Raw genomic sequence first — 27,947 nt, 5'->3', positions numbered from 1 at the left:
GGTTCAATGGGGGAATCCAGGGGCCTGCAAATTGAGAGAACAAGAAGAATAAACCAATATTTTACATGCACATGATTTGGAAGACCGGAAAAGCGAGCGTACAATCGAAGGCTGTGTATCGAATGTCGTTGGTCGTTGTCGACACACACGTTGTCTAGATTGCAGCATTAGCAGCAGTATTTCCGTCGTCCATGTTCTGATACTGATTGTGACCCTGGGAAGCTGCCGAACGTCGTGTGAGCAGCTAACGAATTTATTTGAGAACTGTTGGTCAAATTGATAATATCTATTAGTTGACGATGGCTCGTAATATTCAAAGTTTATGGAGAATTACCTCAAATGTATTCAACTGGAGTATTACACAAAATATTTGTGTCAGCGGTAAGAACTACTTTCACTAACTACCCAAGCCTAAAACAACGCTGTTAATTTCCCGATAAAAACCGAAGCTTGAAAAAAGGCTCAACAATAAGTTTTATACTCCTAGAGGAACATCACACGTTTCATTTACGCACTTAAACCATGCCATCAAGTTTACATTTTGTTGGTATCTATTTAACAATCCAGACCTCACTTCCACCGGTCGAATGCCGGATTTTCGTGCGGACATTTTTCCTGATTGTATTAGTTTCTGTTTATTTACATTAAAATTAAAGAACGCATTGATAATTTTATGAATTTGGATTTAAGGTATCAGATCATTGTACACAGCCTCCGCACTGGGGTTGGAAAGTTATCGAAGGCAACGCGAGAATATTAACAATCAATTTCATAACGTAAGCGATAATTTCCGTGAAAGAATGCTAGCCGCTGTAAAGGGGGAATCGACCATGATATTCACAGAAGATCTGAAGAATATGTTCCATTTAGCGAACGATAATCCAAGTGACTTTGAACTGCTTTCCAAGATGTTGGTAAAATTCAACAGTCAAAATAAGGAATTGAGATTTGGCTCATTCGTATTTGGGCCCGTCGCCATGCGTACCTATCATCATTTCAACAAAGCCGACGAAGCTTTCTCTGCATTCAATAATCCTGACTTGAAAGGAGTTTTCTTTCAAGTATCCAGCTGCCAAATCTTAATGGATTTGTTATTCGAACAAGCAAGATATGCCGACGTTAGACAAGTTTGGGATACTGTTCAGACCGAATTGCTGAGTACCGGTACCCCACAGAGTCTTCTGATCTTACTTTTTGCAGCGTGTTACAAAGAGGTATGCAACTTTAACGAATGGTCAATTATTCGTTTTATTTGGTACCATGTTTTACTCGTAGAAGAACGTTTTCTTTTAAGAAAATTCATCCTTTACCAGTTTCACAATCCTAGAGTCATCGGTTTTCCGCGTGTATCATTAACAGGTGTACTTGAATTTCATTTCAGAATTCTCCCGAGAGTTTTGAGTATGCTATTAACGTTCACCGAACATTGAAAAACAAAGGTGGATACTTAGTCCGCAGAGCCTCGACGTTCTTCGCAGGACTTGCCTTGCATCAAGGTAGACCAGATATTGCCGTTGAGATTACGTTCAGTGAACATCAAAGCAATTATGTGTCGGTCAGGCTCCTCAAGGTTGCAGCTCTGGCGGAACTTGACAGGCTCCATGATGTATTGTCAATACTGAGAAATTCCTTGACATTTGACAGACCAAATCTGCGCAAGCATGTTTATCCAGCAGAAGTGGTACGTGATTATTATATTTTTAGTTTATTAGATGTTTGATTCGTCGTTGTATTTACTTGTTTAGATTGAGAGAGTTGAGAAAGCCATAGAGAGAGCACAGCTATGTGAGAATGAGCCCATTGTGACTATAGTCAAGCAATTGAAGCTCAACGAGCAGATCGAAAACTCGGTAAGTAGGCTTTAACTCTAGATCAAAAATATCTGACTAATATTCATTGTGTTCCTTAAAAAATTTAGAAATTGTACGAAAAATTTTATTTCATGATATGTTGTATGTGAATCTTGCTATTCGAATCATCAGATACTTACCGCATTTAATTGCAGACCTTGGATGATATTCTATGCCTACCGATACAAGGGTTCGTGCGGAATAACACGACCTCTGGAGAGGCACCATCGAAATTTAAAGGATATAACCGAAATCAAAGGATACGTAGAGCGTACACAGCTGACTCTCAAGAGTTGTATTGAAAGACCTAGTTTAGAGGTGGAACAGAACTTGCAGCGTATAACATTACAATTCGTGTCATTAGTGACGATATCATATAAAAATCACAATTGAATGTAAAACTTATGAAATACAAGTCGTTAGTAACTGATAGTTTCTTTGTATAGCCTGTTAATACATATTTATAGGATATCCAATGTACCACAATTAGTGAATACTTCCTTTATTTCAGGATATTTCTTTATTTGATTGCATACAAAAAAATTTAATGCCTTGAACAGTTTTACCAATATACAACCTGTCCTGATATCACGATTTGGTCAGCCATAAACTAGCCTTTCTTTCGTTGTTCGATAGCCATTGAGTCATGGGTCTTGTAATTGCAAAACGCCGTCGTATGGTGGAAATTAACATTGTCAGCCAATGAGCGCTTGGACTAGAATCTCTACACTTGGATCTGAAATTGAGGGAAAATTTCCGCTTACAAGGTTTGTCATATGTATCAAATATAAGGTATACCAGGCTTCCAAAGCCTGTAATAGAGCAAATAATGCCAATATTATCAACGATTACGAACAATATTTGCATAAATAGTGACTTCCAAGTCAATATTTTGAATATTACACAAGTAACAAAAGGAGGCTAAGAATTAAAATTTCGGGTGGATTGACTTTACAATTTCGTGTAACTTCTAAAATATTGGTTTGAACAATAATTGATTGGCCAATTAATTTATTCCATAGCATTAGTGAAATAAGCCAGCTTTTGATTTATTTCACATGCTGTCATCAATGCTGGTAGCCCTCCGCACCAACAGTCCGTTGAATTATGAACATTGAAACTCGATTTTTCACTATGTGATACGACATCTGTTCACTTTTAAAGAAGAAAAATATATTACCGTGGAAGAAGTGCTGCAACCAATGTAGCCCAACTTTCCGCCATATAGGGAAATGAGTGTATTGCCTTTTCACTAGATTTTAGTCCTTTATCACCCAGACCCAAAATGAGATGACTAATCGATGAAGTACAGCTCACTTTTGCCACGACATCTGTACAATTTCTCAGGCCCAAAAACAAAGCCTTCTCTGCACTGTTACCAATGATTTTTGGCTCTGACTCAGGCAATAAGCGCACTAATGAAACCCATGATTCGACGTCACCTAACATTGAAACAAACATCCAACAATCGTCCAAAAGTTCTGGAAATTCGTACACCAAGCATTTACTTACCAGGATGTCTATGTGCAGCTTTACTCAATACTCTAATAGCAGTTTTACTATCATCTTGAACAACATGCGAGTAAGCAGAGAGCAAAGTAATATGATTTCTGTGTTCTGGATGATCTTGATATGGTTTCAACTCTTTCAGAACCAAGGCAACCAAGTTAATGTCTTGATGAAGTAATCCAAGTGCAGCTGCGGCAAGAAGTCCGGAAACGGTTGGCGGTTGAATTCGAATGCATTGGAAGAGTAGAGTCTTCGCATCATCAACACCTTGAAACATGTAGGCCATAGCTGCCATCGCACAAAGTACATGCGCTTTATCTGAGCCATCACCTGCTAGCCAATGCAAGGCTGCTTCGTAAGCGCCATAAGATTCTTCGTATCTCTCGGCTACTTGCAACAAGAAAATTGTTTCAACAGCACTTAGGAGGAGGTGTGATTGGGACAATTTTTTTTATAACGATGAACTATTTTAACAGCAGCAAACAATACTACAGTTTTTCATTTCTAGTAAGTTACAAAAAAAAATTGAAAACATTTCAATAGTAATGGTCACATGTCATGAGATTTCCTGCTTCAATTTCAGACTTGGAATGGCAGATTGGAGACTTGAAAAGACGGCAGAAAAAACGTCTAAACTTTTTCTGTAATTGTATGTATTGAATGTTGCATACCTCTGAATAGCGAAAGAGCAAGTTGACAGTGGGAATTGAAATCAGCATTTTTGACACTCTGACAAAGTTGGACAGCTTCATCAAATTTATTGAGCTGCACTAAACTGCGTGATAAGTTAACCCGCAAGGAGTCTTTCTCATTGTCTTTGGTGGCTAATTTTAAAGCCAAGGTGAATGCTTTGACTGCAGGGTTATACAATTTTTGGCGCTCTAGTAATAAACCATAGGCATTCAAGGCACAGGGATCATCAGGAACATGTTCTGCAAAAAATGTAGTTTATAATGGTATTCCATACTTATATAAACTATATGAAATAAATATATCAAGAAAATAAATTCCTCAGAATAGCGAGTCAATGATAGTAATTGACTTACCAAGGTACCAATTTATCCCGTCCATTGCCACTGATATCGCATGCATATTTTCAATTGTGTATGTGTACAAAGGATCTTTTTTAGCTTCGGAGTTTAAAAGAGTTGATAAAACCCAATGAGTGTAACCCAATGCAGCCTGATGGTGATACCCCAACTGGGTAGTGTGTCTGAACAGATCCATAGCTTCTTTCCTATTCATTTTCTCAGCAATTAGAGCCTGACCTATCCAACTATTGTTATATCCAGGATCGGCTCGTTGAGCTCGTGAAAATGCCTCGTTTGCCCTGTAAGGATCGCCTTGGAGATGGGGGAATAGAAATAGTGAGTTTTTAAAATTGAAATAGTTGTTGGTTAACCAATGTTAAGCACAAGAAAATATATACCCAAATGTAGGTATAGAGTTCCTAAGTTGCTCCAAGCTACAGCATTTTGCGATTCCATGTCGATCGCCATTACGTAACAATGCTGTGAAAGGGCGTAATTCTTAATTTCAGGTGTCATACAGATCACGCCCAACAGATTCCAATGCATCCACGACGATGGTGATAGTTTTATAGCTTGCTTAGCAGCTGCTGCAGCTTTATTAGCCACGTCATGACGATCGGAGGCTGAATTTATTTTCAACTGTGATAAGTAACACGATGCCAGATCGTGCCAAAGTAATGCAGAACCTGGTGATAAACTTAATGCACGGCAGTATGACCTAGACACAAGATGATATTATTAATCATTGCAAAATCCTTTCATAGTTTCAGACTTCAAATAGCTCTCTGTATCATAAAAATATGTCAAATAGATGCTATGAAAACAGTGGTAAAGGCAGTGATTATATTGTGCAGATTATTTATTCCATGGAAATTCCAAGTCTTTTTTAATTAAAATTAGAAAATTGATTATTACCTTATGGACAATGAGAATATATCTGCTCTTTCAATCATTACATGCTTTTCTTGGCTCTCAGATTTAACTAAGCCTGCACTAATTTTCATGAAGCAATACTTCTTTGGTAAAGTTGCTATTTGATAACAAGCATCACCCAATAGTTTCCAAATGCAAGAAAACCCACTATTTTCTGTAATGGTTGTAGTCAAGTAGTCAGCAGCTAGTTCTGCATTTTCTCGTGATCGACCCAGTAGTTGTTTACAAGCATATTCTTTAGACAAGCCAAGTAATGTTTCTGCTAGTCCCTTTAATGCTGGGATATAGCGCTGTTCAGACTGCAAGACTTGCTCGAAATCATTTTTCGCCTCTATAAATTGGCTCAGCATCTAAAAGAGTTTGTTGGTTGAAACTGGGTCAAAAATTATACAGCTCGAAGAAGTAACTCGTGATAACTACCAGTTTAATGTTAGCTATTTGTATCATGGGATATAAAGATCCAGGAATCAGTTCCAGGGCTCGGTGGTATGATTTTAGTGCTGATGTATGAGCCCCTCTCGCCAAGTACGCATCAGCCAAAATCTCCCAGCAATGACTACAAAAATTAAATGAACCAGATACTCATACCCATGATGACAATGTTTCTAACTTACTTGTCATTTGGATTGCTTCTTACAACATTACGCAATGAGTTTATTGTCTGCTCAGGCTTTCCCTGGTCTAAATAATGCAAACCCAATTGAAGCCAAGCCCACTTAGGACCCCCTCCGTACATTGTTACACGCTGCAGTAATTGCATGTTTGCTTCCTGTAGAACATATAAAAATTTTCTGATTATATATACATTTAAATGCCTGACATGATTTCAGAAGAAAATTGCCTGCTAACTCGCTTCGGTGATGCGTAGTTCATAGGAATATACATACACTGTTTTTCAAGAGCCTGAAAGCTGTACTAAGACCGATTCCTGCTTCTTCAGAGGCTGGATTGATTTGCAAGGCTTTTTGATAACATTTTTGGGACCGTTCCAAGTCTTTGCCATACTGTTGATAGTAGTGACCCAAATAAACCAAGCACTCCCAGTTGTAAGGATCGGCATGGATGCCTTTCAAAAATGCCATTTGGCTGTGATTGTAGTCACCCATTTCCCAATGGATTTTTCCCAGCACCAACCACGCTTCCGAGTTCTCCAAAGCTGAGCCAATAACGTCTGCAGCTTCATCTAATTTTTTTTGGTTTTTTAAAGCAATTGCTTTAAGGATGGTAGCTTCAACTTTTGTTTCCGAGTGATTTTGAAGTTCCTTCAACAATTCATTTGCCTTTGGATCCTCAACGTGAACACGTACGCGTGCCAATATTAATTTAAATTTGTGTGAAGACGAATCTCTGCTGATTCTCTGGTAAGAGGATATTCACAAATTTTCAATTAATCCCTAATTTTCAGAATACAGTAAACCAGACATTTTCAAGATTCGACTACGTTAAGACTCACATCTTCAAGCATTTCCATAGAAAACCTCGAGTCTATTGAATTTGCATTTCGACTTATTGCCTCGAACATAATAAGCTGTATCTTCAGCTCTAGCTTGCCTGGAGTGTCAGGTTTTATTAATCGGTTGGCACGGGCAGCTGCCCTTTCAGCTTCCTCAAAACAATAGAGTTTTAGATTAACTTCTGCTGAGGTCACCCATGGGTACAACCAGTTTGGTTTAAGAAAGACGACGTGATTTAAAGTGTCCCTTGCCTCAATGAAATTAGCATTTTGGTACAAATTTACTGCTTTAGCCATCGCTGCCACACTCGAATCGACGTTCAGAGCTTGCAGTGTTTCATAGAATGGTGTTATTTCTATACCATCGCATGAACCATTTAAAATACTTTTCTCGGAATACACTCGACAGATCCATTCTGAGAATAAAGAGTGCGATGAGAGTAATGATAATTACAAGATGCGAAAAGTTGTCAACAAAGTTTGTCAATACGGACAGTTCCCCGTCAACCTACCCAACGGATATGTGTCATCGGAGAACTCTTCGTGCATCCTAGCAGCTTCTGTAAGTAAAGCATCTAGTTTTCCAATATTATATAGAATTTTCAAATATTTTCTGTAATATTCTTGCCTATTAGTTACATTCAGATCTTTGCACACCTTTGCAAGAGTATCTTCTAACAGAGCAGAATATTCCTCTAAATTTTTTGGATATTGAGTTAAAATCTTCGCCAAGCTAGAATTGATTATTCTTACTCTGTCCTCGCTCAACATTTCTCTCTCTTTAAGCTGGTTAAAAGTTGATATAACTTGTGCCAAGGCTGTATCATCTTGTAATTCTAAAGCAAGATCCACAATTTTGTTGATTGTGTCGGAAAACTTTGCTGGATCGCTAGAATTAATTGAATAAATGAGTTTTGTTGAATAAACTCTTACCAAACACGAAATTAAGGTGGCTCTATAATCTATTGAACAATACGAAGTTAAATATTTTGTTTCAGATCTGAAAAATTGTCAATAAAAATTACCTATCAAGCTGCAACAGTTTGCTGTGAGCTGTGATCAGCTCCAGCAGCGCAAGATGGTTGCTTGGTTCTCGCTCATAAAATGCAACTAAACCCTGCCAGGCCAAGATATTATTGGGCTGGATTTCAGATGCCTTTTTGAGAGCTAACGGAGCTTGAGATCTCAGTTCTTCTACTTCCTGCATAGCAGCCCCAAGCAGGACTAGTGCTATGTAATTATGTTTATCCTCCTTAAGGATGGTTTTGCATTTTTTTATAGCTTCCTTGAATTCTTTTTGCTTGATCAATTCCCGAGCCTCTTTCAAGCCCAATTTCGTCACTTTCGACATATTGATGTCTGAAAAAATTGGCAACGTTCTGAGCTTGACTAAATAATCACTGTGAACTTGATTAATTGGAAGATTGGTGAATTTCTTGCAAATTTTCTTTGGCAGCTTTAAACAAAGAAAGGTAAAAAAATTGACAATATCTTGTAGAAATAATTTCAGTAGTGTTTATGTTTATGTTATCGGATATCTTTAATTTATTATGGTACGTACCCGAGCCTACTTGCAAGAATATTCGAATTTACGTATGTACAATACATGCGATAACCTCCAATGGGAATTTTAATGGTTGTGTTCAACACGGTATTTTAACGTTCAATAGAAATACGGACTTCTCAGTATCAATTCCTTTTCCATCATCCTTTTTTAAAGATTATTATGTTTTTGAAACTTGATTTTGCATTAGAACATAACCACAAATCTGCAATAGCTCATATGGCAGATTATTAGATTCGACGACTGACGTATTCTTGCATTTCTTGCACCATGGCACTGATAGGTATATACTAACTTCCTTTTCCATCAATTTTCTGACACAAATCAAAACTGAGTGATTTCATTGGTCGGATCTAACGGAATAAGCCAATGAAATCACTTAGTATCGTGTTGTGTCAGAATATTGATTGCAAAAGCCCCTTACAGGTTTGCGGCTTTTGTACACGTATGAAACACACAAATGTTGGTAAGCTGCAGCCCACTGTTATCGATTGACATCAACTTATCGGCCTTACACCCTGGATCAGCTACCAAACAAATGAATTACCCAACGACTGCGACTGTCAAAGACAGCGATATACTTTTATGCCGATAACAAAATATCCATTATTCCTTTTTAATAGAATCGAGCACGTCATTGTTGATATTGTGCCGGCAATGCAGGTCGTGCATTGATTTGTTATAACCGTAAGTGACGTTACGTTATCACCCAATTTGTGTGCAAACAATCAGCCCCATAAGTTTGACGCTATTTAATACAGCATAAGGTTATGGTTACTTCGTGCGGGAGGGTACATACAATACCATTATGTGCTTAGCTACTACAGGCGCTAACTCTATAAGTAACAATTTCACGGATTGTCGATAATACACACCCACGCCAGTAAATATGTATGTACAACATATTACCATAAATCAGTCGTCAAATGTATATGTGTGTGTCAAGGCTATGTATAATGTACATATATTGGAGTATAATTTAGCGAAGCGCCTCAGTTTTATACGAAAGTTGACAGACCTTGTATTGTTACTGAAAACTTAATCTCTGTGCTTGCTCTATAATGTATGGCATACTTGAAGTGATAAAAAATACTCAAGCGATACTCGAACAGTCTTCAAAGCTCTTGAAAAATTGTTTAAAATTACGCTTGGTATTTACTTTACTTACAAATCTTATATCAACACGGAAGAAGTGAAAACATAATCATTGAAGATCTAGTATTGCAGGGATTTATTTACTATACTATACTATCGATGTAATACATTTTAGGTGAAAATTTATAGGCCTTTACTCGTTACGTTTCAATTAGCTTTTGACATATCTTCTGCTAACTTATTATGAAGCCTTCGGAAAAGTTGGATTTCAACCTTAGTATCCATGTTACATATTTTTTCTACAGAGTGTAAAAGTTTTTTCTTTTCAACTGTAGAACTTTTATATACTGTAAGCAATGAGCGAATTTCGACCAGCTATAAGGCAGGGATGGCATAATCGGTATGCAGGTGAAGCAGGTGATCATTCCACCTGCTGTTCAACAGTTTTCGTGTTCTTGGTGTTGGTTGCCTTGCTTCTGCCTCTTACGTTACCTGTGACGGTATAAGGATATTACGATATTCCATGCACATACATTTGAGAACTTACACGCAGCTAAAATGTACATACATGTATATTTTCCGACGTTACATCATTAACAATGGGATCTCTTCGTTGTCTTATTTTTACACGTGAGACCACCGTGGCCTCTGTTCGGTAACTTATTCGACTAATTTACCACATGTTTCGTGATCAACCTGCCAACTACGTACCTATGTACAAATATATGTTTAAGGTACATGCAAGAAACTACGGTGGTCTTATAGATTTCATTGCCAAAAAAAAAAAAAAAAAATGAGACATAAAAATGTGAAAGATGCAAGTAAATATAATTATTTCACAATTTTAATTACACTTCAGAACAGTATACATGTATCGACTGTACTATATATTCAGATAATAGATATCTTTATTATATTTATGAAAAGGCGATCGGTGCATGCCTGACAGACTCTGAAAACTCACACATGTCACAAAAGAACAGTATGCGGCATCGGATGATAAAACGTGATATTAATAAATTACCATCACATACGAAGTACAATGAAATCTTCTGTCGCAATCGGTTACAACATGTAAATTTTTTGAAGTAGCTCGTAATAGTTTCCGCTTTTTTCTCACTCTGTCTCGTTTCATTTTTTTCTTTCTCCGCACAGGACAATGTCAGTCGGTGGTATTAAACGGATGACGTTATTATTCAAAAAAAAAAATTCTCACGTACATTCAAGCCCGTGATAAATTTACGGTCATTCTTCTAATGTAATATATGTATAATTCTATTGTGGCAGGTTCGTGTGTTCTCGTTTCTGTTTATTCAAGACCGGCATCCACGCCGCTTGATGAAACAGCGCGAACCGCGAGTCTGTAAGTTGAAAATGTACATAATTCTTATAAATTCAACCGAACACGTAATTCGAGACAGAGCTCAGAGCAGTCTTGCTTTCTCAACTCCTTAGCTCTACTTATCACTATCATCCGTTCCTGTTCGGTTATCGCATTACTGCGATAACCGCTGCTAATTAAAAGACCAGTTCAACTTGGTGTTGTGACGGAAATAACGAGCAGTTTACAATTATAAACCGTATATGTATAATAATGAGTTGCTGCAGCATGCAGAGAAATAATTTCGAGTGAAATGAACTCGCTTTTATCGCACGGTGAAAAATTAAGACAAAACTGGTACCGTGAATCCAGGGTACTGTCACGCGCTTTTAAAACTCGGATAAACGACACACGCGATGAATCGTACGCAAGTAAATACGGTTAGTAGATTTTCTTACGCCGGCGCAGGTTTTCGCTGAGAAGGTCTACTATTTTAAGCGCGTCAGTCACGAGGATTGACTCCCTGAGGAACCACGCTTCGCTTGCTCGGCACTCGACGAGCTGCTTAAATTCTCTTTAAGTATTTCGATACAGCCGCCCTCCAAGGAGTCGGTTATAAGCCGTGGAATACGGCTGAGATTCGCAATAAATTTATTACTATTTGACTCGTGTTGGGCATCTTGAGTGGTGAAAAAATAACTAGTCTGAAGTTGTCTTCGAATCGTGCAAAATGGCGGATGCTAGTAGCGATCGATATAGCGTCGGGTCTTTCGCGTAGACGCAAAAGCCGGCAATAAAACGTCTCGCCGGAAGTCGGCTGAATATTTCATCGTGGAATTAAACAGCAAAGGGGAAATAAAAATCCAGCTGACGATGTTACAAGGAATCATTCCGAGGAATTAAACAATCGCGGCGAACGGAAGGACTGGATTTTTGCTCCTATATCATAGTCGCGAAGCGAAGCATCGAGTGAGGTAGAGAGGCAACGGTAATTCTCCTCTTGTTGACAACTCAACTTCACACGTAGCAGGTTCGTTGATGATCAGGTTGTGTGACTCAGATTATAATCCCTGAGATTTCAGTGCGATGATAGCAAGTTCGGAGATAAGTCAGACGTAATAATTTCAGAACGCAGAATGTAAGTGTAATATTGATGAGCGAATGAAAGTTAAATCTCAGGGTTCTGTTGTGGCACGTGACATGTTATATTCGAATCATATTGAAGTTAGTAACATTACCGTAACGATTCATGCTTAGGAAAAACCGTTGTTTCGCCATTTTGGAATTGTCTGAAGTTCGGTAAACCGCAATGAAACAAAATGCAATCATGTTTCGAAATCTTAGGTGCTTAAAAATCGTAGTAAAATTAAGATATTAGTGATGTTTTCCCAATGTTTCGTTACGATAACGTTAAATTACTAACTTCAACCTTGTATAGCGGAATCTTCGCAATTGTGTGAATCTGACAATGAGATATAGCGTATAGGTACGTAGATTTGTGTACACAGTTAAGATTATTCGATATTCTCAATTTTGTAAGGAAAGACACCCCGTTGGTATAGTAATTTTGTTGTACAATTTGTTTTTTCTTCAGAATCGTTATAAACCGCAAAATATGTGTTTGAAACGTTCTCTAAAACACGGTTTGAAAGACATGATTCTAAAGAACCGATTTCAGTCACTTTTCTTCGCTAGTTTCTGCTATTGTTTAACTAAGTGACTTCATTTACGTATATTTTAAGATCACGTGACTCAGAAAGCTGATTAGTTTGTAACTCGGGATTAACCATAATCGCTTTTACAGATGGCACGAAAAATTGGCTGCATAGGAAAATGTACGTTCGGCTTGTCACTCGAAGACCTCAGTCGGATCACGCAAAACATTGAACAAACGTTGAGAGATCCGGTCGGCAGAAAGGTACTCAGGAAGTACCTGATACAAGGTGGACGTCACGACGATCCAAAATGTCTTGACTTTTACGAGAGGTGTAACAGCATCGTCTCCAAGGAGGAATCCTTCGTGTGAGTATCAATGATCATGAGTCGTACGAAATGGTTATAATGATTGCTTAAAATAATTGCTGAAACCCTTAATATTGCGACGAAGTTGTGTTCGGAACGATTTTCCACCTCAGTAAACGGCGTTCGAAGAACGTTGCCTCCTTTTGTTGATCCACTTTAATAGCATCGAATTTGATCGCAGATCTCCGACGAACAGGCCAAGCGAAGAATTTCTAAATGAATTTGACTCGGCGATGTACGAGGCTGCGGATCTTAACGAGATTTCGGAAATCACTTTAGCGTTGCTGGAGCGTTTTGGGGAGGCTCGGAACGGCGGACAGCGGGACGTTATGCTGGATGTTCTTAAGGATGCGATGACTTCCGCGTCCGATCACCTCCGGAAATCGCACACCGCGTTTTCGCGATACGCACAACAGCCATGTCCGAGAACCAAATGACATCCGAGGCCTTATTTGCGGGCAAAATATTAATCATCGGTCATGCGAAGTGGGTTCGGATTGCAGGTTTTGCTGTTGCGAAACAGGGATTTACCTCGTCGCGAATATAAGTGATAAGTCCTCGCAGATAATCAAGCAGAAACAAATGATACTCGGACTCCTGTCGGTGTCCTACGATCAATTATCGAGGAAAGTATCTTTTTATCAGACTGCACAATTGTCGAATGCGTAATGCGTTCTGAATACATTTTCAGAAAACCCGTCCAGTATTTAATTTCTGAAATACTAAACTGCTGATAAACATGTTTTCTACATTAATTGTTTATACTCCTCGTGCATTTAATTTGTGAACCCATAAATCTACGATTCTCAATGGACTGTGAATATTTCTGAGTACCCGTGCCTTTGGTGGGAAGATAAGCGACGAATGTACCCATCTATAAAAATAGCACAAGACAAAGAATAAACACGGTAAATTTTTACCACATTTCAGTCGCTGAAAAAGTGGTTCGAATTTATTTCTAGCTAAACAAAGTCGTGAATTGTATGAGGAAAATACTCCAAAGTATTATTATTGTAAGGTAATATAACAAAGTATAAGCGGCTCTGATTCATCTGGCACGTTTTTGGAATCTTGAATAAACGATACGTTGTATCACGTGATTATCGTTGTAGAATTCATGATATAGGTGAATATAGAAAAAACTGCATTTGAACATTCAACTGCTGGTTGAAAGTATAAGAAATCGACACGTGTACATTTTTGACGAAGAAAGTGGTCAATAAAGTTTCTATTTATATTTCTTACCACGCCTCGTGTTATTATCAATCGGATAAAATTATCGGTAACTATTCCTGCAATCCTCGCATTCACTCTTTCCTTATGTTACCCAGTTGTAACCGTCGACAGGTGCTGCTGTGTTTCCTTAATGCGGTGGCGTCTCGAACTGTGAGTAAAGCGCCGGCGGTCGGTACATGTGGAAATTTGAATTAAATTGCCAGTCGATTCAAGTGTTGCTATATTATAATTTTTACCAACACGTATCTACTTATAATAATTTAAAAGACGTTAGTTTTACGCGGAATAATAATTACTGTGAATTCGAGAGTGCGTAGATTCATTCTAGTTACTAAACTAGAAGTTTCAGTTAGTAAGATAGTTCAAATGGACTTTATTTTGGAATTTCTAATTTTTATTAATGAATTATAAAATATCAGGAAAAACACACGCCGTAGCTGACCTATCCCAAAAACGCGTAGTGGATCAACAATATTGAAGACACTTTCACTCGTGGTTCACCTATGTTGTATTATCTACTCTATTGCGAATAATTGGTTTTGTTCGACTCACGGTCCGTAATAAGCGTGAAACGGTTACTGTAACGTTAGATGAATAGATCGAAACGCGTGATCAGAATCACCGATTGAGTCTGCAAGCACGTATAATGATCGTACTTCGACGTTTAATTAGTTGAACAATAAAAAAACGAAGATTAAAATCTGTGAAATAATGGTGTCGTAATGAGAAGGTCTATTCGACATATACATTCGAAAATCTCTACGAAGCAATTTAGTTCTAAATTGTTATTCTTACCGCAGTGGTTGCAACTGTTGAAAAGGGAATGGGTTTTATCCAGGTAGATAGACAGAGAAGGCGAGAGATTTTATAAAATACATATATATATATATTTATATATATATATTTTTTATTAGGTCATGCTTAGAATGTATATATATATATATGTACATATATTACAGTTGTCGTAGCGATATACTATAATTCACTTTCTTTTTCTCTTTATTTTTATTTTTCTCTCTTTTTTTCCCCATTTCTTTCATTTCTTTTACCTTTTAATAGTAATGTTATTACAGCAACATGGCTGAAGACTCGGGGCAACAATATAATATATCAATATTATATCCATATTTACACACATGAATTATATCAACTTATTTACATTATATACGCTTACAAAGTTACGTTTCATATACATATATATGTAATTTTAATAATTTATTTCTATTTTCGCTATGCCTCAAGACCATTATATTATGTCTTTGCCTTATTACAATATTTTTACATATGCATGTGTATGTACATATACATATGTATATCGGAGCCATGTAGCGTAGTTTTTGGTATACAAGTTATGCAACGCAATGTGTTTTACAGTTTTACTAAACGACTTAAAGACTAATTTCGTTTTTTAAATATTTTTCTTCCTTTTTTTTTTTTTTTTTTTCTCTCTAGTTCAATTGATTTTCAACTTTTTTCTCGCACAGAGAATATACTATATATAGACACATAATTGATAGACGCTTATGCAGGCAACTTATATTTACGTAATTAATCATACATTTAGGTACATATTTTTTATTCATTCAATTTTTTTTTTTCAAATACGGATGGAAGAGAGAAGACTTACTTTCATTTACTGTTTGATTCTATTAAACAATTTACAGAACAAAGATGATGTATGGTACACTTAGACGTATTTTATAGTATGTTTAGGCGGTTTTTCGACGAACTTCAACATGCCACACGTAAACATGTATAAGTAACACGTATAGCGTAGAGATATATTATAGACAGGGAGGGAGGGAGGGGGGGGGGGGGGGGGGGGTAAGGTATATTTTTTTCTGGTTTATCATATCAGACGGAAGTGGTACTTATCTCGGGGCCAAGGGTGATGAAAAGATAAAGTAGAAAAAAAGTTGAGGAAATATCTGGCAATTATGCAATCATCGAAAGCTTCCGTTATACATTAAAGAAATGGTTTTTTTCAAGATTACAATAAATGTACAAAATAAATTGAAGTACGAATAATTTGTTTAAAAATTATAATCCTTGAACCGCTTTCTATCAACGAAACACGTTAACGTTGTATACTGAGGTGAAAAAGTAGAATGAAATAAATCGAGAGATCTGTATTAAGAGTTTGTACAACAATTGTTTCTGTTTTCGTATGCTGATAGAAAAATATCGCAAGGTAGAGCGTATCTAAAACATGCCAATTAAGGTCAAGTGAGCGCGGTTGAAAAAATTACCAGAAGGGAAAAAGTAAGAGAAAAATCTCCCCTCGAGTGTAATTTTACGTTGGCGAGTCAAGTATATTTATTATTACTATAACTATAACTATTATTATTATTAGAGACAAATATTGGGGTAACTCGTTATTCCGTTTCCATTTGCTCGTTAATTTTTTTGTTCCTTTTTTTTTCTTCTCTCTTTCTTCTATGAGGATTAATTTTTCGGAAGTTGGTTATATGTATAAAGGTAATTAGGAACTAGTACATCGTCTGTGCATCTCTTAATTACATTAATTTAATGATTATTTACATTTTAATTCCGTGGTGTTATTTCGGGGGTTAATTATTAATCTCTACGCGTTGAAAGAAAATCTCTGGATTTCTAATAATTTTACCACGTGAAAAAAGATAATAATTGACAATCAGGAAATATTGGGCACGTGTCTAAATAATAAATCGTCACTATAGAAAATAACTCCACGGGATCGTGATATGTAGGCACACAGCGGAGAAATTTTTTCCATATATGTATATACGTATATACATATATGTATACTATATATATTGTATATATGTATATACCTATGGGTAATTATATATTATATTTACGTTTCACCGACACTGGACATTATATTCAATCATAATTATGTTAACATACATGTAATAATAATAATAATAATTATTATTATACATCTTCATTTTAATTATACACATTCCGATTATCGTATATCTATTTATGTTTATTTGTGTATGTATAGTATATATGACTTATAGATTATGTTTCGAAAAGTAGGTCAGTAAAACCGAGTTTCATTGCGCAGGCTGCATCAGTCTCCCCATAAAGAATTTCTTTGTTCGAAGAATTCAGTGTTAATAAAATTTTTTCTTAACAATACAATGTAATATTACAACTTATCAATATCGTGCGTAAAAATTGACTCTTTTCACGTGGAGAATGGATATTCGCACGAATAAATTGTTGTTATTTTTATTCAGGTTATTTCTATATTTAGAAAAATCAGTTGTAAGATAGAAAAGAGAATTAAATCAGTGACAATGATAAACAGGAATTAAAAAAGAATAAGGAAAATAATACATTAATAAAATTTGCCCAAGCTTGTTCGACGAAACTTTTTGTCACACGTTCGCGAGTATTAGGTACTACGGTTAACGATAAGTGATGTCAATTCAATTTCAAATCCCCTTCGAGCACAGGATAACAGATTGAAACCCAATCAGTTACTTTTGAGATCTTCGATCGAGGCTCGTGACGTTCTAATTTCTTTTATAGAGCAATATAGAAAATCAAATACAACAGCAGTAACGTCCCTAAGCTTACTTAACGAGGTTGAGGACTCAAGTCGAGGTTCTTGAACCGCCAGTAACCCTTTCGAGGTGGAAGTAAAAAAATCGATATCGTTACCCATCTTCATAAATTTCGTTCCTTTATGCAATCAATTGCGATAAATGATAATATAACTTTACATAGAGTATTTAAATGTCTGAAAATTCCTCGATCTGTGCACGACTCGGTTAGTAAATTTGGACGAAGAGCGTGATTATCGTAAGTAGGCATGATGCATAGATTCTACATCCCCTTCGAAATGATTACCAGGGGGAGGGGTGTTGGATAGCTGATTTAAATCGAGTTACACACCAAGTTACAATTTGTTAATTACACCCTGGACACGATCCTTCCGATCTCGACCTTGTGATGTTTCCTTTGATTAGCCGGATACCCTGCCCTTATTTAGAGAAACAACACGACTGCTGTTTTATCGCAAGTTTTCTTTCAGACAGGCAAACACTGGCGGATAACTGTTCGGAAGGCGTGTACCTCAGGCGTAAAAGTCCAGAAAGATAACTAAAACTGCAGCAGAGAACCGGAAAAGAGATAAGTCCACATCATGTTCTACAGGACGAAATATGCATACAAAAAACTTGATAAGTATGACGAGACTAAAACCTGCGATATTGCTACAAAAGGAGGCAGTGATTGAAGCCGAATTGAATTGACCGGAAATCCAATATCACTGACGCAATTTCCTGCCGTGTGGCGCCGTAGGAGAAACAAAGGAGAAAAAGTAAAAAACCTGGAGTACCAAGCTGTGTGCAAATAGCCCGAGTTGAGAGACTCGAAAGGGCGGTGTGGAAAAGGGTAAGCTTACTTAAACGCAACTCTCTCTCTTCTTTCATATTATCACAATACTCATTATTAATATTATCGTTATTGTTGTTGTTGTTATTATTATTATTATTATTATTATTATTATTAAGGGAAGAAAAACGCAAGGGTGATATCATCCTACAAACGCGTTAAACCCGGATTTTATCAATGCATCCGTTCGTACAAGGCAACGTCGTCGGCTTCCTGATCCGAATAGCTGACGTCATGCTCCCCTGGATCTATCCTCTGATAAACGTCCGCCATCCTCGGGGCGGTGGGCCTTATACTCGTCATCGGTATTCCCTCGATCGTCGAGTTCTGAAGGATCGGTGCCGACACGGTCGGGGTGCCCGCACCCGCACCCTTGCCAGGATCGTAGCCGGTCCTGTGCAACGAGACTGTGCCGTACTGCCAGCTGGTGTCCAAGCTGTGCTCCTCCGGGTGATTGATCTTCACTTTGTTCCTCGTCCGGCACCAGCATAATAGCACAAGGGTGAGTATCAGGACCAGGAAGACGATCACGGAGGATAGAATGACGAGCAGTATGTCGGGCGGTATGACGGTCTCCTCGATGGGTGAAATCTGCTTCCCGACACCGGTTGCCGCCCAGTATTCCTCGAGGTTGTTGTAGAGGGTTTTGTTGGGCACGTAGTGGCTGCATTCGAGGGCCTTCATCTCCGTCCAAGTCGCGTTCTCCGAGCATCGAACAGCGTCGTGGGCGAGGGTGACATTCTCGAATATTCTGTAGAATACGATCTTGAAGTTGCAGTCGCAGACCCAGTCGTTGTAGAGGTGGGTAAGACTGTGGATCGAGAATACCTTGTAGTCGATTACCTTGAAGTTGTTGTTGTTGATGTCTAGGACCTCGAGGTGGAGGAGAGGGGCGAATACCTCGTTGTCGAGTACCTCGAGCTGGTTGTTCGAGATGTTGAGGTACCTCAGCTTGAGGAGAAGCTTGAAGGTGTTTAGCGGCAGATTCCTTATGTTGGTGAACGAGATGTCGAGATACTGGATCTGGTTCGCCTCGAGGAAGGATTCCTCGTCGCTCAACGTCAGTGGGTTGTAGCTTAATATTAACTTAACAAGTAAATAACAGTAGGTAAACGTCCTCGGATTCAGCGACGTCAACAAGTTTCGCTCGAGGTTTATCGTTATCACCTTTTCCAGCTTCATAAAAGCGTCGTACTCGATTTCGGCGATGCCATTTGTCGCCATGTACAACACCTCCCAGTTCCTCTTCACGTGGAACGGCTCCCTGCTCAGAACACTTAAGTTCGAATGCGTTATCTCGAGCGTGTGGCTCGCCTCCTCTTCGATATCTAGTAAGTAATTCTCCAAATCCGGTATCTGGACGTTGTAACACCGCGTTACGGCGTTGTAAACGTGACACGGAGGGCGCGGTTCGCTTACTACAAAACCCAAGGTAAAACTCGCCCCCAATATCAGGGCGAGGAACCCGAGAAGATGCCGCACATACGGCATACTGTGTACCGTTTAACACGGAGCTGACTCTCGCTACGTGGCCGCTGGCTTTCGGGGTAGCAAAATCATCGTAATCGACGTTTCAATGTCTCAATTATCTCTTCCTTGCATCTGAAACAAAAATAAAAAGAGAGGTTTGAATTTGGAACGTTTTGTTGGTTCTCATTTGTTATTTTTTTTTTTTTTTTTTTAATACCCAGTTATGCATATATCGGCTTTTACTATCGCAATTAGTTGCAAAAATATTTATTGGGCATTAATTTGAGCGTGTTCATGAATGTGCACGATTTGCTACATACGTAGACGTTTCGCAACTTTGTAACTAACATTTTAATTGACACGCGTTGAAATTAGTTAGCCGGAGAATTCCAAGGTACAGAGAATTGTCGCATAAGTGTAGATGACGAAAGCGCATTAAATGGTCTGCCATTGTTTCTTTTCACATCCAAGACGCTCTTTAATTGCGTTAATTTATAATTGGCCAATTGTCTGCAGAGTTTGTCCCACTTCGAAGTGGAGGAAACGCGTCTCTGTACAATAATTTTCTCTCCCTTCCTCGCGTCTAGGTCTAGGATGATGAAGGAGAAAAAGTGGTGAGTGTAGTGCTCTGCATCGCTCTAGATTCTCTTTGCTGCAGACGCTATGAACTCGCCTCCTATACGCGACTCGTTTGCTTTCCCAGGACCCATTAGCGAATGTACAAGTATCTGCTAATTATCGGGGAGACGAGAATTAGTAGGCAGTAGTAGTTGCCTGCGCTCGCGTACACGCGCGCGCTTTCTGTTTGATAATGAACGGAGGAGATACTAGACACACCGAGTTTGCTGGTGCCAAATACGACGGGTGCACAGTCCTATCCAAATAGGACAACCATGAGTCTCACTGATTTGGTCACTTGCGGTGAAGTTGGCTGTACGAGATGAAATTTATACCTACTCATGGTTATCATGAGTTGCTCGACTTTAATTGGTTCGTTCGAACGATATTAACGCTGTACAAACAGTGACTAGTTTGTATTTGCGCGTTTTTATAACGATCGTGTGTATTTTTCTGAACTCTATGTGCTTCAAAGTGTGGTTAACGAGATATATGATCGTAGACGTGGTCTCGTATATAGGTATTGGAATTTAATGTGCAGTTTTCGAAGTGGCATTGCGAGGATAAGTATAACAAAATCATGGCCGATGACACTATAACCACGATTCTCGATTCCACATTGCTATTGTCCTGATATATATACACCGTGATTTCCCGTTCCTAAAAATGTGATTCGGTCTTTTGCATGGGCGTGATGCGATCCTGGGAATGGGAGGAGGAGAGAAATGGAGACTGGGTTGATTGTATAGACGGGGATGAAAAATGTCTTCAATATTCTACGTGACACGAAACTCGCCGGACGTTCACTATAAATACGTATGTATGTACGTCATGACAGTAGTTTCTATTCGTATATGTATATCTCACTGCAACAATGCAGCAGCGTACGTAGCTATGCGCGACGTAATTTACCATTCGAAGACAGCCAGCCATTAGTTTTCATTTTTTCTCCCACCGTCCACTTTTTTCTATCCCCAGTCCAATCGCTATAGAACGTGCGCGAGCAGGCTAATCGTATTTACTTAAAGTAACCGGTGCAACGGCAGACGTTAAAACCGATGATGCTTTCCCCAGTTGACCGGCAGCTATTTAATCGGTGCTCACGTATCTCAAGAGATAGATAGATAGACAGACAGATAGATTTATTTTTTCATCCGTAGTGATGTTCGACGACATGATAATAAGTAACTGGATACAGAGAAAAAATACGTTAGTCAGGTTAAGGAATGAAATGCCAAAAATAGATTTAAAAAAAGCGGTAGAAAAGCACAAGCATATATAAAAAAGAAAAAGTAACAAAAATGCTGGTTTAGCCTAACCTAATCTACAAGTACAACTTAATCTATACCTAGCCAAGATTATAGCGATAGATAATTGCGCTCTTGAAGACCAATGAAGCCACGTCGTCGCTGTGCTACACGTATTTAAAGACCTTATCTTTAGCAGCAGTTTCTTTAGTAGCAACGAAAAGTTGACGAAGATCATCCTCAAGCAGGGTCTCGTCGACGGTGATCGTTACAACAGGGTCAACGAGCTTGGGATTGAGGTTCGAAAAGTGTTGAAGACCACGGCTCTTTCTAGGAATTGGAACTAAAGCATCCTTCTTCTGAGCTTTTAAACAAGGAAATAGAAAATGCGGAAATACTATATCCTCGTCACCAATGACCAGACCAAGCGCAGTGATCACGTGTGTCACAGTAGGAAGGATGATATGCGAAGAAGGACAAAGAACTCTGGAGAAGTCTCATGAAGATGTGCGTAGATCCTTTTGACCAGCAACTCGAAACTGGCGGAACTCAGGAACATCGGCCCAGAGGCGATTCTGGTGGTCAGTTAGAACGAGATTTCGTTGCTTGTGAAAGAGAAGAAGAGAGAGAAAGGGAAAGAGAGAGAAGTAGACGTTGCTGTAGATTGAAACTGGCCAGGTTCAGTTATCGCGGGTACCTACTTGATGAATAAAACATAACGACCTCGATATCAACATCACCAGACCTGGGCTAGTCGTGTTCCGAACCTCTCCTATCTCTCTGAGTATCGCTCGATCCTGTACCAGCAGCATCTAACGACACTGTTCCTGCAGAAGACGCGGCTATTCTTACCGGGCCGAAGTTGATGCACGCATCGCGACGTGTGTGTGTAACCATAGAATCTCTCCATGTGCGAGCAGGAGATGGAGAAGAAGAGGGAGAGAGAGAGAAAGAGAGAGAGAGCAGAGGCCATGAAACGTCCGGTAAAACATAAAATCTGTTGCGAATAGCCAACAACCGCAGCTGAGAATCGGTACCTGCAGTGCAGTCTGGTCATTTCATTGTTCGACGAGGCGAAGCGCTTCGGAACCCGTTTCGTGGCATTAAATAGACGGAGAGAGTAATTGATAGCATGGAGTTTATTTAGCAGTGAGCAGGTGTCGTTTGGTCTAGAGAAATAGTAGAGACTTCGCTCTGGCATCGAGTTATGGTCGAATAAGAGGAATGGGATGGCGCGTCGAAGAAGGGGATCAAGGGAACGAGGAGGAATGCGCACTCCTCTATAACAGAATGGAGTCCTTCTGCAGGTGCAGGATGCAGAGCTATGGACGTATCAATCGGATTTCCGTTGGCGAAAAACCGAGTGCAGAACTCGACGAGTTTTTGGTCGTCCGTCTTATTTGCTACTGTAGTTGTAGGTAGCCATAAAGCACTCTCTGGTAATTGTCGGTCCTCCTCTGTTTATGTGGAAATAAAATGCGCCTCTCACTCTTCCGTATAACCACCAGACGCAGACGGGCGGTGGCGGAGTCTGGCTGCTGGCTAGAAACGCGCGTATAATGGCCGGTTGGACGGGGTTTCGGCGCCAGAATAAGAAGGCTGGTCTTGGGAGCCGCAAATGACCCATTAAAAATATACAACGTGAGTCTAAGAGGCCCTAAGTCGGTCCAGGGTCTCGCGACCCTCTCGGCGATACGAGCTCTGCCAGCTCTGCAGGTAACGGTTTCACATCTTACGTTCATCTCGATTTACGGCGAACGCCTCACGTGCCGAACCCAAGGAGATGGATTTAGATCGCCTAGTATCGCAGCAATACCTATCATCCTCTTTCTGGCATTCCTTCACGATACTCTCACGGGTATTTCACTGCAGTGGACCAGCCAGGGTGCACGTCCAGGATAAAACTAACGTGAATCGGCAGAGTGTCTGCGGTCAAAGCGTGTTTATGAATTGCATTGTTCAATTGATCATCGTGAAGCTTGAAACAACATTTGTCACCAGGCACTAACCAAACGGTGTCACTTTGTGGAATGAAAATTAAACTGCATGGTAAGCAATGCAGGATAGATCGTATGGTTTGACGCTAAAGGAAGTAAACGTTTGGAAGATATGAAAAGAGAGGGTGAAATCATTCCCAGAAGTTTTTCATAAGCAGTTTATACTTGATACTCAACGCGGTTTTCTTGGTGCTGAGAAAGGCGTAGGTATACGTACGGGAGTACGGTTTGAAATTAATATGCAAATGAGGTGACAGTTTGCCTTTCTTTGAATAAGCTCTTTTCTCGTGAAATTAGATCCGTCCGTTTCCGCTTTCAAGAGCACGCGATGCGTTTCAAGATTTTGAGAAAGCGATACGTGGAGCAGATCCTTCCTCGCGGGTATTATACATACACACCTGTAATTAACCCCTACGTTCAACATTTCAGCATCCGGATCGCGTATCCTCTCAGTCTATTGATCATCTTCGTTCTATTGTGGTTGTCCTGTTACGGAGAGGCGTCGCGTCGCTGGCGCAGTTATTTACGGAAACAACGAGCGTGCAGCAGCAGTAGCATTGCTGTTATGCTACACAACACCCCTATTATGCAGAAATATATGATCGCGTTGTTGCCGCCTAACTATCTATTCATCCATGCGTGAGAAACGTCAAGTGAACCAAGCTTCTCCGGTCCGCTGCATCAACCCTCTACTGTAGATACTTATTGACGGTGATGTCATTTACGTTTGTCGCCTGATTGCGCAGCAACAATCCGTAAAATGATTTTATATACAAGGAAATAATTAACCCAGAGGACTATCCTGTTTTTATTCACCAATGAAAATCGTGAGTCAGAACGGAAATTGAACACCCGGTTCTGTTGCGGATTCTTCAACAATTCTCTTTCAAGTATATCTCTACCCCATGGATCTGACCCCTCCCCCCCCTCGGCCCACTTTTTTCTGGATTTTCGGGGAATACGAATATGCAAAATAACAGAACTCTGTTTAACTCTATATTGGTACTGCAAAATACAAACAATGACTGCTTGGCGCAAGCGCTGAAAGTGAACAGCGGCGTCAACCGCCGAAATTATGTCGTTAGCAAATATTTGCGGAGAAACAATTATTCGCCCCCTTCAGTTGGATGGTTAAACCAGCCGTCAAGATCGGGGCGCGAAGTTGCCAGCCGGCCGACTGGTTCTCAGTTCGCGTTTGTTGACACGGCCGCACCCACGTGATTGATCACATAACTTCCATCCACCTTCGCCCCTGACCCTGGATCTCGTATAGTCCTGCCGAGAACGGTTTCGCAGTGAAGTAGAGGGTGTTTCCAGGGGAGGGGGCGAAGGGGGTCTACTTAACATAATTAAATTGTTGATCCGGCTGTTTTATCCGTATTTATGGCGCCGAGTTTCGCCCACCAACCCTCCCCTCTGCCCTTAAATCTGCATGTAAAATGAATAAATTTACGGGTATTAAAAATCCCCTCGCTGAGTTACCCGGAGGCGTCAAGGTCGCTTGGTAAGGGGTGGATCCGGGCTAGTAATAAATCCGCAAAAACTACCGCACTTGGTGGATCCGATGCGATTTATTAAAAATTTTCGCTGGCGGAATTCCGATTCTGAAATGCCTATCAGCTTCAGCTTGGTCTATCGCTTGGGCCGAAATTCAACAGCGCAGTACGAAACGACGAATGTGGTAAGAGATTAATGGATGACGACTCGAAGTCATTGGGGTATCAGATTTTTGATCTCTTGCTCGATTCAGCTCGAAAGGATCAAAGGACAAAACGTTTGAGTCTTAGGTGTGGTCACCTCGTTATAGAAGACAGTAGCACACATGCCCGAGTATGGGGCTTACAGTGTTGGGTTCCGATAAAACTCTAGAGAATGGCGGGTATTCGCTCATCACTTGCGGTGGCGACCGTCCTTATCGCTCGTACAAATCGCGAAAGAGGCATCCGCTAGGCTTCACCGCAGATTCGCGGTTTTATCGGGAATTTGAATGATGAAGGGTCTCTGCTTCATCCTCTTTGGATAATTTTATGCGATAGATGTTTAATATGTTCATGACTTATAATAAATAAATACCTCGTTATTAAATTGAAAATTAGTAAAGCGTTGTTGGAATTGGGGTTGATGCTGTTGAGAATTTGGGACTAAGATTTATGAACTCAGCTGGACCAATCGTGATTGAACGAAAACTGCGAAACAGGAAAGCTTTTCTTTATTTAAAAGAAAAAACTATATAGAATAAAAAAAATGTCTTAGTAGTCTATCGTATCATTTCCTAGTTTCTGCCCGAGTGAAGGTTGTCGTCTCGGATTTTTAACCCTTATGCGACGAAGGATCGAGCTTTGGACCATTAGGGTTGGCGGCAAAGTCGTTTCAGGAATCAACGGACACTGGAGAAGATTGAATTGGAGACCCTGACTGAGGTAGTAACGATACACTGAACCTGAGAAACGAGGTTGAAACTAGCGGCCAAACATTCTAATGTTCCTTCCAATAAAGCAGTAAGTAAAGAGAACAGAAGCCGAGAAGAACTATCAATTTGGTGACGATTGCGAAATTTTTTTCAAGACACGGTTGAGAATCCCGCGATTCGATACTTGTTAGGACTTTTGGAGATCTTTGCGGTTTTTCTTGCCCTGTTCGTGATAGTAAAGCGCACTGGGTTGATTTATTTTTCTCTGCAATCTCACCACTCGAATACATCTCTCAGTATCTAACCTTCCTCGGCTCGTGCTTTATAAAATTTGAGACAAAAACGATCCTTGAACGTGCAAATTGCAGGCATTCGCCGAATCGATCGAGTCACGACTGTGTCGCTGAAGCTGATCGTCGGGATAGCCGATCAACAGGTCGGACGAAATGCCTCGGCTCGTTGCTGACCTGCCCGGTTCTCCATAGATTTCTTCAATTAACCATCCAATTGCATTCTTCTCGCTGTCCAGTATTCCTGGTTGTGACCGTAAAGCAGCTTGGTAAACGAGGTTGAAGTTGGTAAAGTTAACCTAACGAAACATCTGGGAAAAAGTCATTACTGTGCAATTTTTTATTCACTTTCAGGGAGTTAGATTTTACGATTATTAAGACCTTTTCACACTCATCTTGCATAAGTTGGGATATTGCGTCCTTTTGGTACCTTTACAACAATTTTCGCGGCTTTTCTTATTGGTACGAATAATCTGAAACTCGTCGTTTATTTGAAAGTTGGCAGCTTCTCGGACCACGATAACCGAGAGGTGAAAGAGAAAGGGAGGAAAAAAGTAAAAGTAATTGAGAAAATCAGCTGTAATCGGCACGGTTTGCGTTTCTTTCACCCCGAATGCCCGAACCCCTCCCCCATCTCATCCCCTAGGTTGTAGGTATATAAACCAGTAATTAAGAAGTCCGTTTAATTGGCCTCCGAAGGGGAAATACCACCTCGGGGAATAATTCGTGACTAACTGGAACCGCTTAGCGGAAAAGTTAGATCGCACAACTCGGGGCGAGTCCCTTGGTGCCGATTATAGTTGCTGATCAAGGATGTAGATGCACGTTGTAAACATGAGGCAACCCAGACGCTTGATATCTTCTGGTCACGGACTGCTAGAGTCTGGTTATCAGGCCTTACGAAATCATTGCATAATTCAAATTTTCATGTAAATCTCTACAAGCTCGCGTGCTTTTGCAGTCTTGCAATTTATGCTCTTTTACCGCATATTAATTCCGCGGCAAACATTTTCGGGGCTTAGAGTCGACCTAAGACTATAATTTCTCTGCCGTTTAAATTCGGAGGAGCAATTATTGCATTATTATTTTCGACTATCCATAACCTTTACTCTAATACGAAATTTATTATTTACATTCCTACAAACGTTTCTTTGACGATACTTTGTGTTATACATGCAGATTAGGGTGGCGCAAAAAAACCAACTATTTTTTTTTTTTTTCAGTCTCGTATGACAAAATGTTAGTTTTTGATGTTTTAAGAGCCCACTCCAAAGGACAGCTCAAAAAAAATAATTTAAGAGGTCTCTCCAAATTTTTAAAAATGTCAAAAATCGTCAAGAAATTAAATTAACAAATTGTATTTTCAGTATTTTGTTTGATTTTTAATTCATGGTGTATTGTTATCGATTCTTTCGTACTAAACTAAAGAAACAAAATTTATGAAATTTTAATATGAATATTAAAAGGCCGCTCGAAAAAATCTAAAGAAATGCACAAAAAAATTGAAAAAAA

At 39.4% G+C, this 27,947-nt stretch overlaps 4 protein-coding genes across 8 annotated transcripts in view; 2 read left to right on the top strand and 2 right to left on the bottom strand.

The window, feature by feature from the left end:
- The window catches only part of LOC124410649 (leucine-rich repeat-containing protein 15-like), a 67,371-nt gene that overhangs the window by 1,820 nt on the left and 37,604 nt on the right, over window positions 1–27,947 (bottom strand). Inside the window, exons 3-4 of one of the 2 annotated variants that reach the window (XR_006929612.1) lie at window positions 16,644–20,005; window positions 13,649–13,652 (exon numbers count right to left, since the gene is read on the bottom strand). Coding sequence is in view for 1 of the 2 variants with exons in the window: in XM_046889171.1 (XP_046745127.1) it covers window positions 18,578–19,894 (1,317 nt within the window). In the remaining variant the exon portion in view is untranslated. Of the gene's footprint in view, window positions 1–13,648; window positions 13,653–16,448; window positions 20,006–27,947 lie in introns of those variants that run through there. The other variant, XM_046889171.1, reaches the window with a different exon arrangement.
- On the top strand, window positions 203–2,282 carry LOC124410650 (pentatricopeptide repeat-containing protein 2, mitochondrial-like). The gene is made up of 5 exons (XM_046889172.1): window positions 203–381; window positions 691–1,214; window positions 1,382–1,681; window positions 1,746–1,850; window positions 2,006–2,282. Exons 1-5 carry the CDS (start codon window positions 300–302, stop codon window positions 2,150–2,152), a joined length of 1,158 nt encoding a protein of 385 aa, XP_046745128.1. The 5' UTR covers window positions 203–299; the 3' UTR covers window positions 2,153–2,282.
- LOC124410645 (tetratricopeptide repeat protein 37) lies at window positions 2,191–8,446 on the bottom strand. 3 transcript variants are annotated; one of them, XM_046889164.1, is made up of 14 exons: window positions 8,338–8,446; window positions 7,802–8,135; window positions 7,289–7,665; window positions 6,777–7,192; window positions 6,211–6,681; window positions 5,938–6,092; window positions 5,744–5,879; window positions 5,306–5,673; window positions 4,789–5,108; window positions 4,406–4,702; window positions 4,031–4,291; window positions 3,363–3,746; window positions 3,031–3,292; window positions 2,191–2,586 (listed from the first exon to the last, which is right to left on the bottom strand). In XM_046889164.1, the coding sequence occupies exons 2-14, from the start codon at window positions 8,125–8,127 to the stop codon at window positions 2,439–2,441; spliced, it is 3,921 nt and encodes a 1,306-aa protein (XP_046745120.1). In that variant the 5' UTR covers window positions 8,128–8,135; window positions 8,338–8,446; the 3' UTR covers window positions 2,191–2,438. The 3 variants fall into 3 exon arrangements, with proteins under 3 accessions (XP_046745120.1, XP_046745122.1, XP_046745121.1); XM_046889166.1 differs by lacking the exons at window positions 7,802–8,135; window positions 8,338–8,446 and having other exon boundaries at window positions 7,289–7,351; window positions 7,434–7,568; XM_046889165.1 differs by lacking the exons at window positions 5,306–5,673; window positions 5,744–5,879.
- Window positions 11,150–13,634, top strand: LOC124410651. 2 transcript variants are annotated; one of them, XM_046889173.1, is made up of 3 exons: window positions 11,150–11,786; window positions 12,561–12,778; window positions 12,960–13,634. In XM_046889173.1, the coding sequence occupies exons 2-3, from the start codon at window positions 12,561–12,563 to the stop codon at window positions 13,213–13,215; spliced, it is 474 nt and encodes a 157-aa protein (XP_046745129.1). In that variant the 5' UTR covers window positions 11,150–11,786; the 3' UTR covers window positions 13,216–13,634. The 2 variants fall into 2 exon arrangements, with proteins under 2 accessions (XP_046745129.1, XP_046745130.1); XM_046889174.1 differs by lacking the exon at window positions 11,150–11,786 and adding an exon at window positions 11,797–11,894.

The sequence above is a fragment of the Diprion similis genome, chromosome 9 (genome assembly GCF_021155765.1).
Source record: "Diprion similis isolate iyDipSimi1 chromosome 9, iyDipSimi1.1, whole genome shotgun sequence".
Lineage (NCBI taxonomy): Eukaryota > Metazoa > Arthropoda > Insecta > Hymenoptera > Diprionidae > Diprion > Diprion similis.
Note: the sequence above shows the minus strand (reverse complement) of the source record. Positions and strands in the feature narration are given on the sequence as shown.

Bases quoted from the DNA above. Each gene is read 5' to 3' on its own strand.
- LOC124410650 (XM_046889172.1), top strand. From the start codon at position 300: ATGGCTCGTAATATTCAAAGTTTATGGAGAATTACCTCAAATGTATTC. The intron at 1,215-1,381 runs GTATGCAACTTT...ATTTCATTTCAG, and splicing joins TTGCAGCGTGTTACAAAGAG to AATTCTCCCGAGAGTTTTGA. The intron at 1,682-1,745 runs GTACGTGATTAT...TTACTTGTTTAG, and splicing joins ATGTTTATCCAGCAGAAGTG to ATTGAGAGAGTTGAGAAAGC.
- LOC124410645 (XM_046889164.1), bottom strand. From the start codon at position 8,127: ATGTCGAAAGTGACGAAATTGGGCTTGAAAGAGGCTCGGGAATTGATC. The intron at 7,193-7,288 runs GTAGGTTGACGG...CTTTATTCTCAG, and splicing joins CGATGACACATATCCGTTGG to AATGGATCTGTCGAGTGTAT. The intron at 5,674-5,743 runs GTAGTTATCACG...AAACTCTTTTAG, and splicing joins AAATAGCTAACATTAAACTG to ATGCTGAGCCAATTTATAGA.
- LOC124410651 (XM_046889173.1), top strand. From the start codon at position 12,561: ATGGCACGAAAAATTGGCTGCATAGGAAAATGTACGTTCGGCTTGTCA. The intron at 12,779-12,959 runs GTGAGTATCAAT...ATTTGATCGCAG, and splicing joins TCCAAGGAGGAATCCTTCGT to ATCTCCGACGAACAGGCCAA.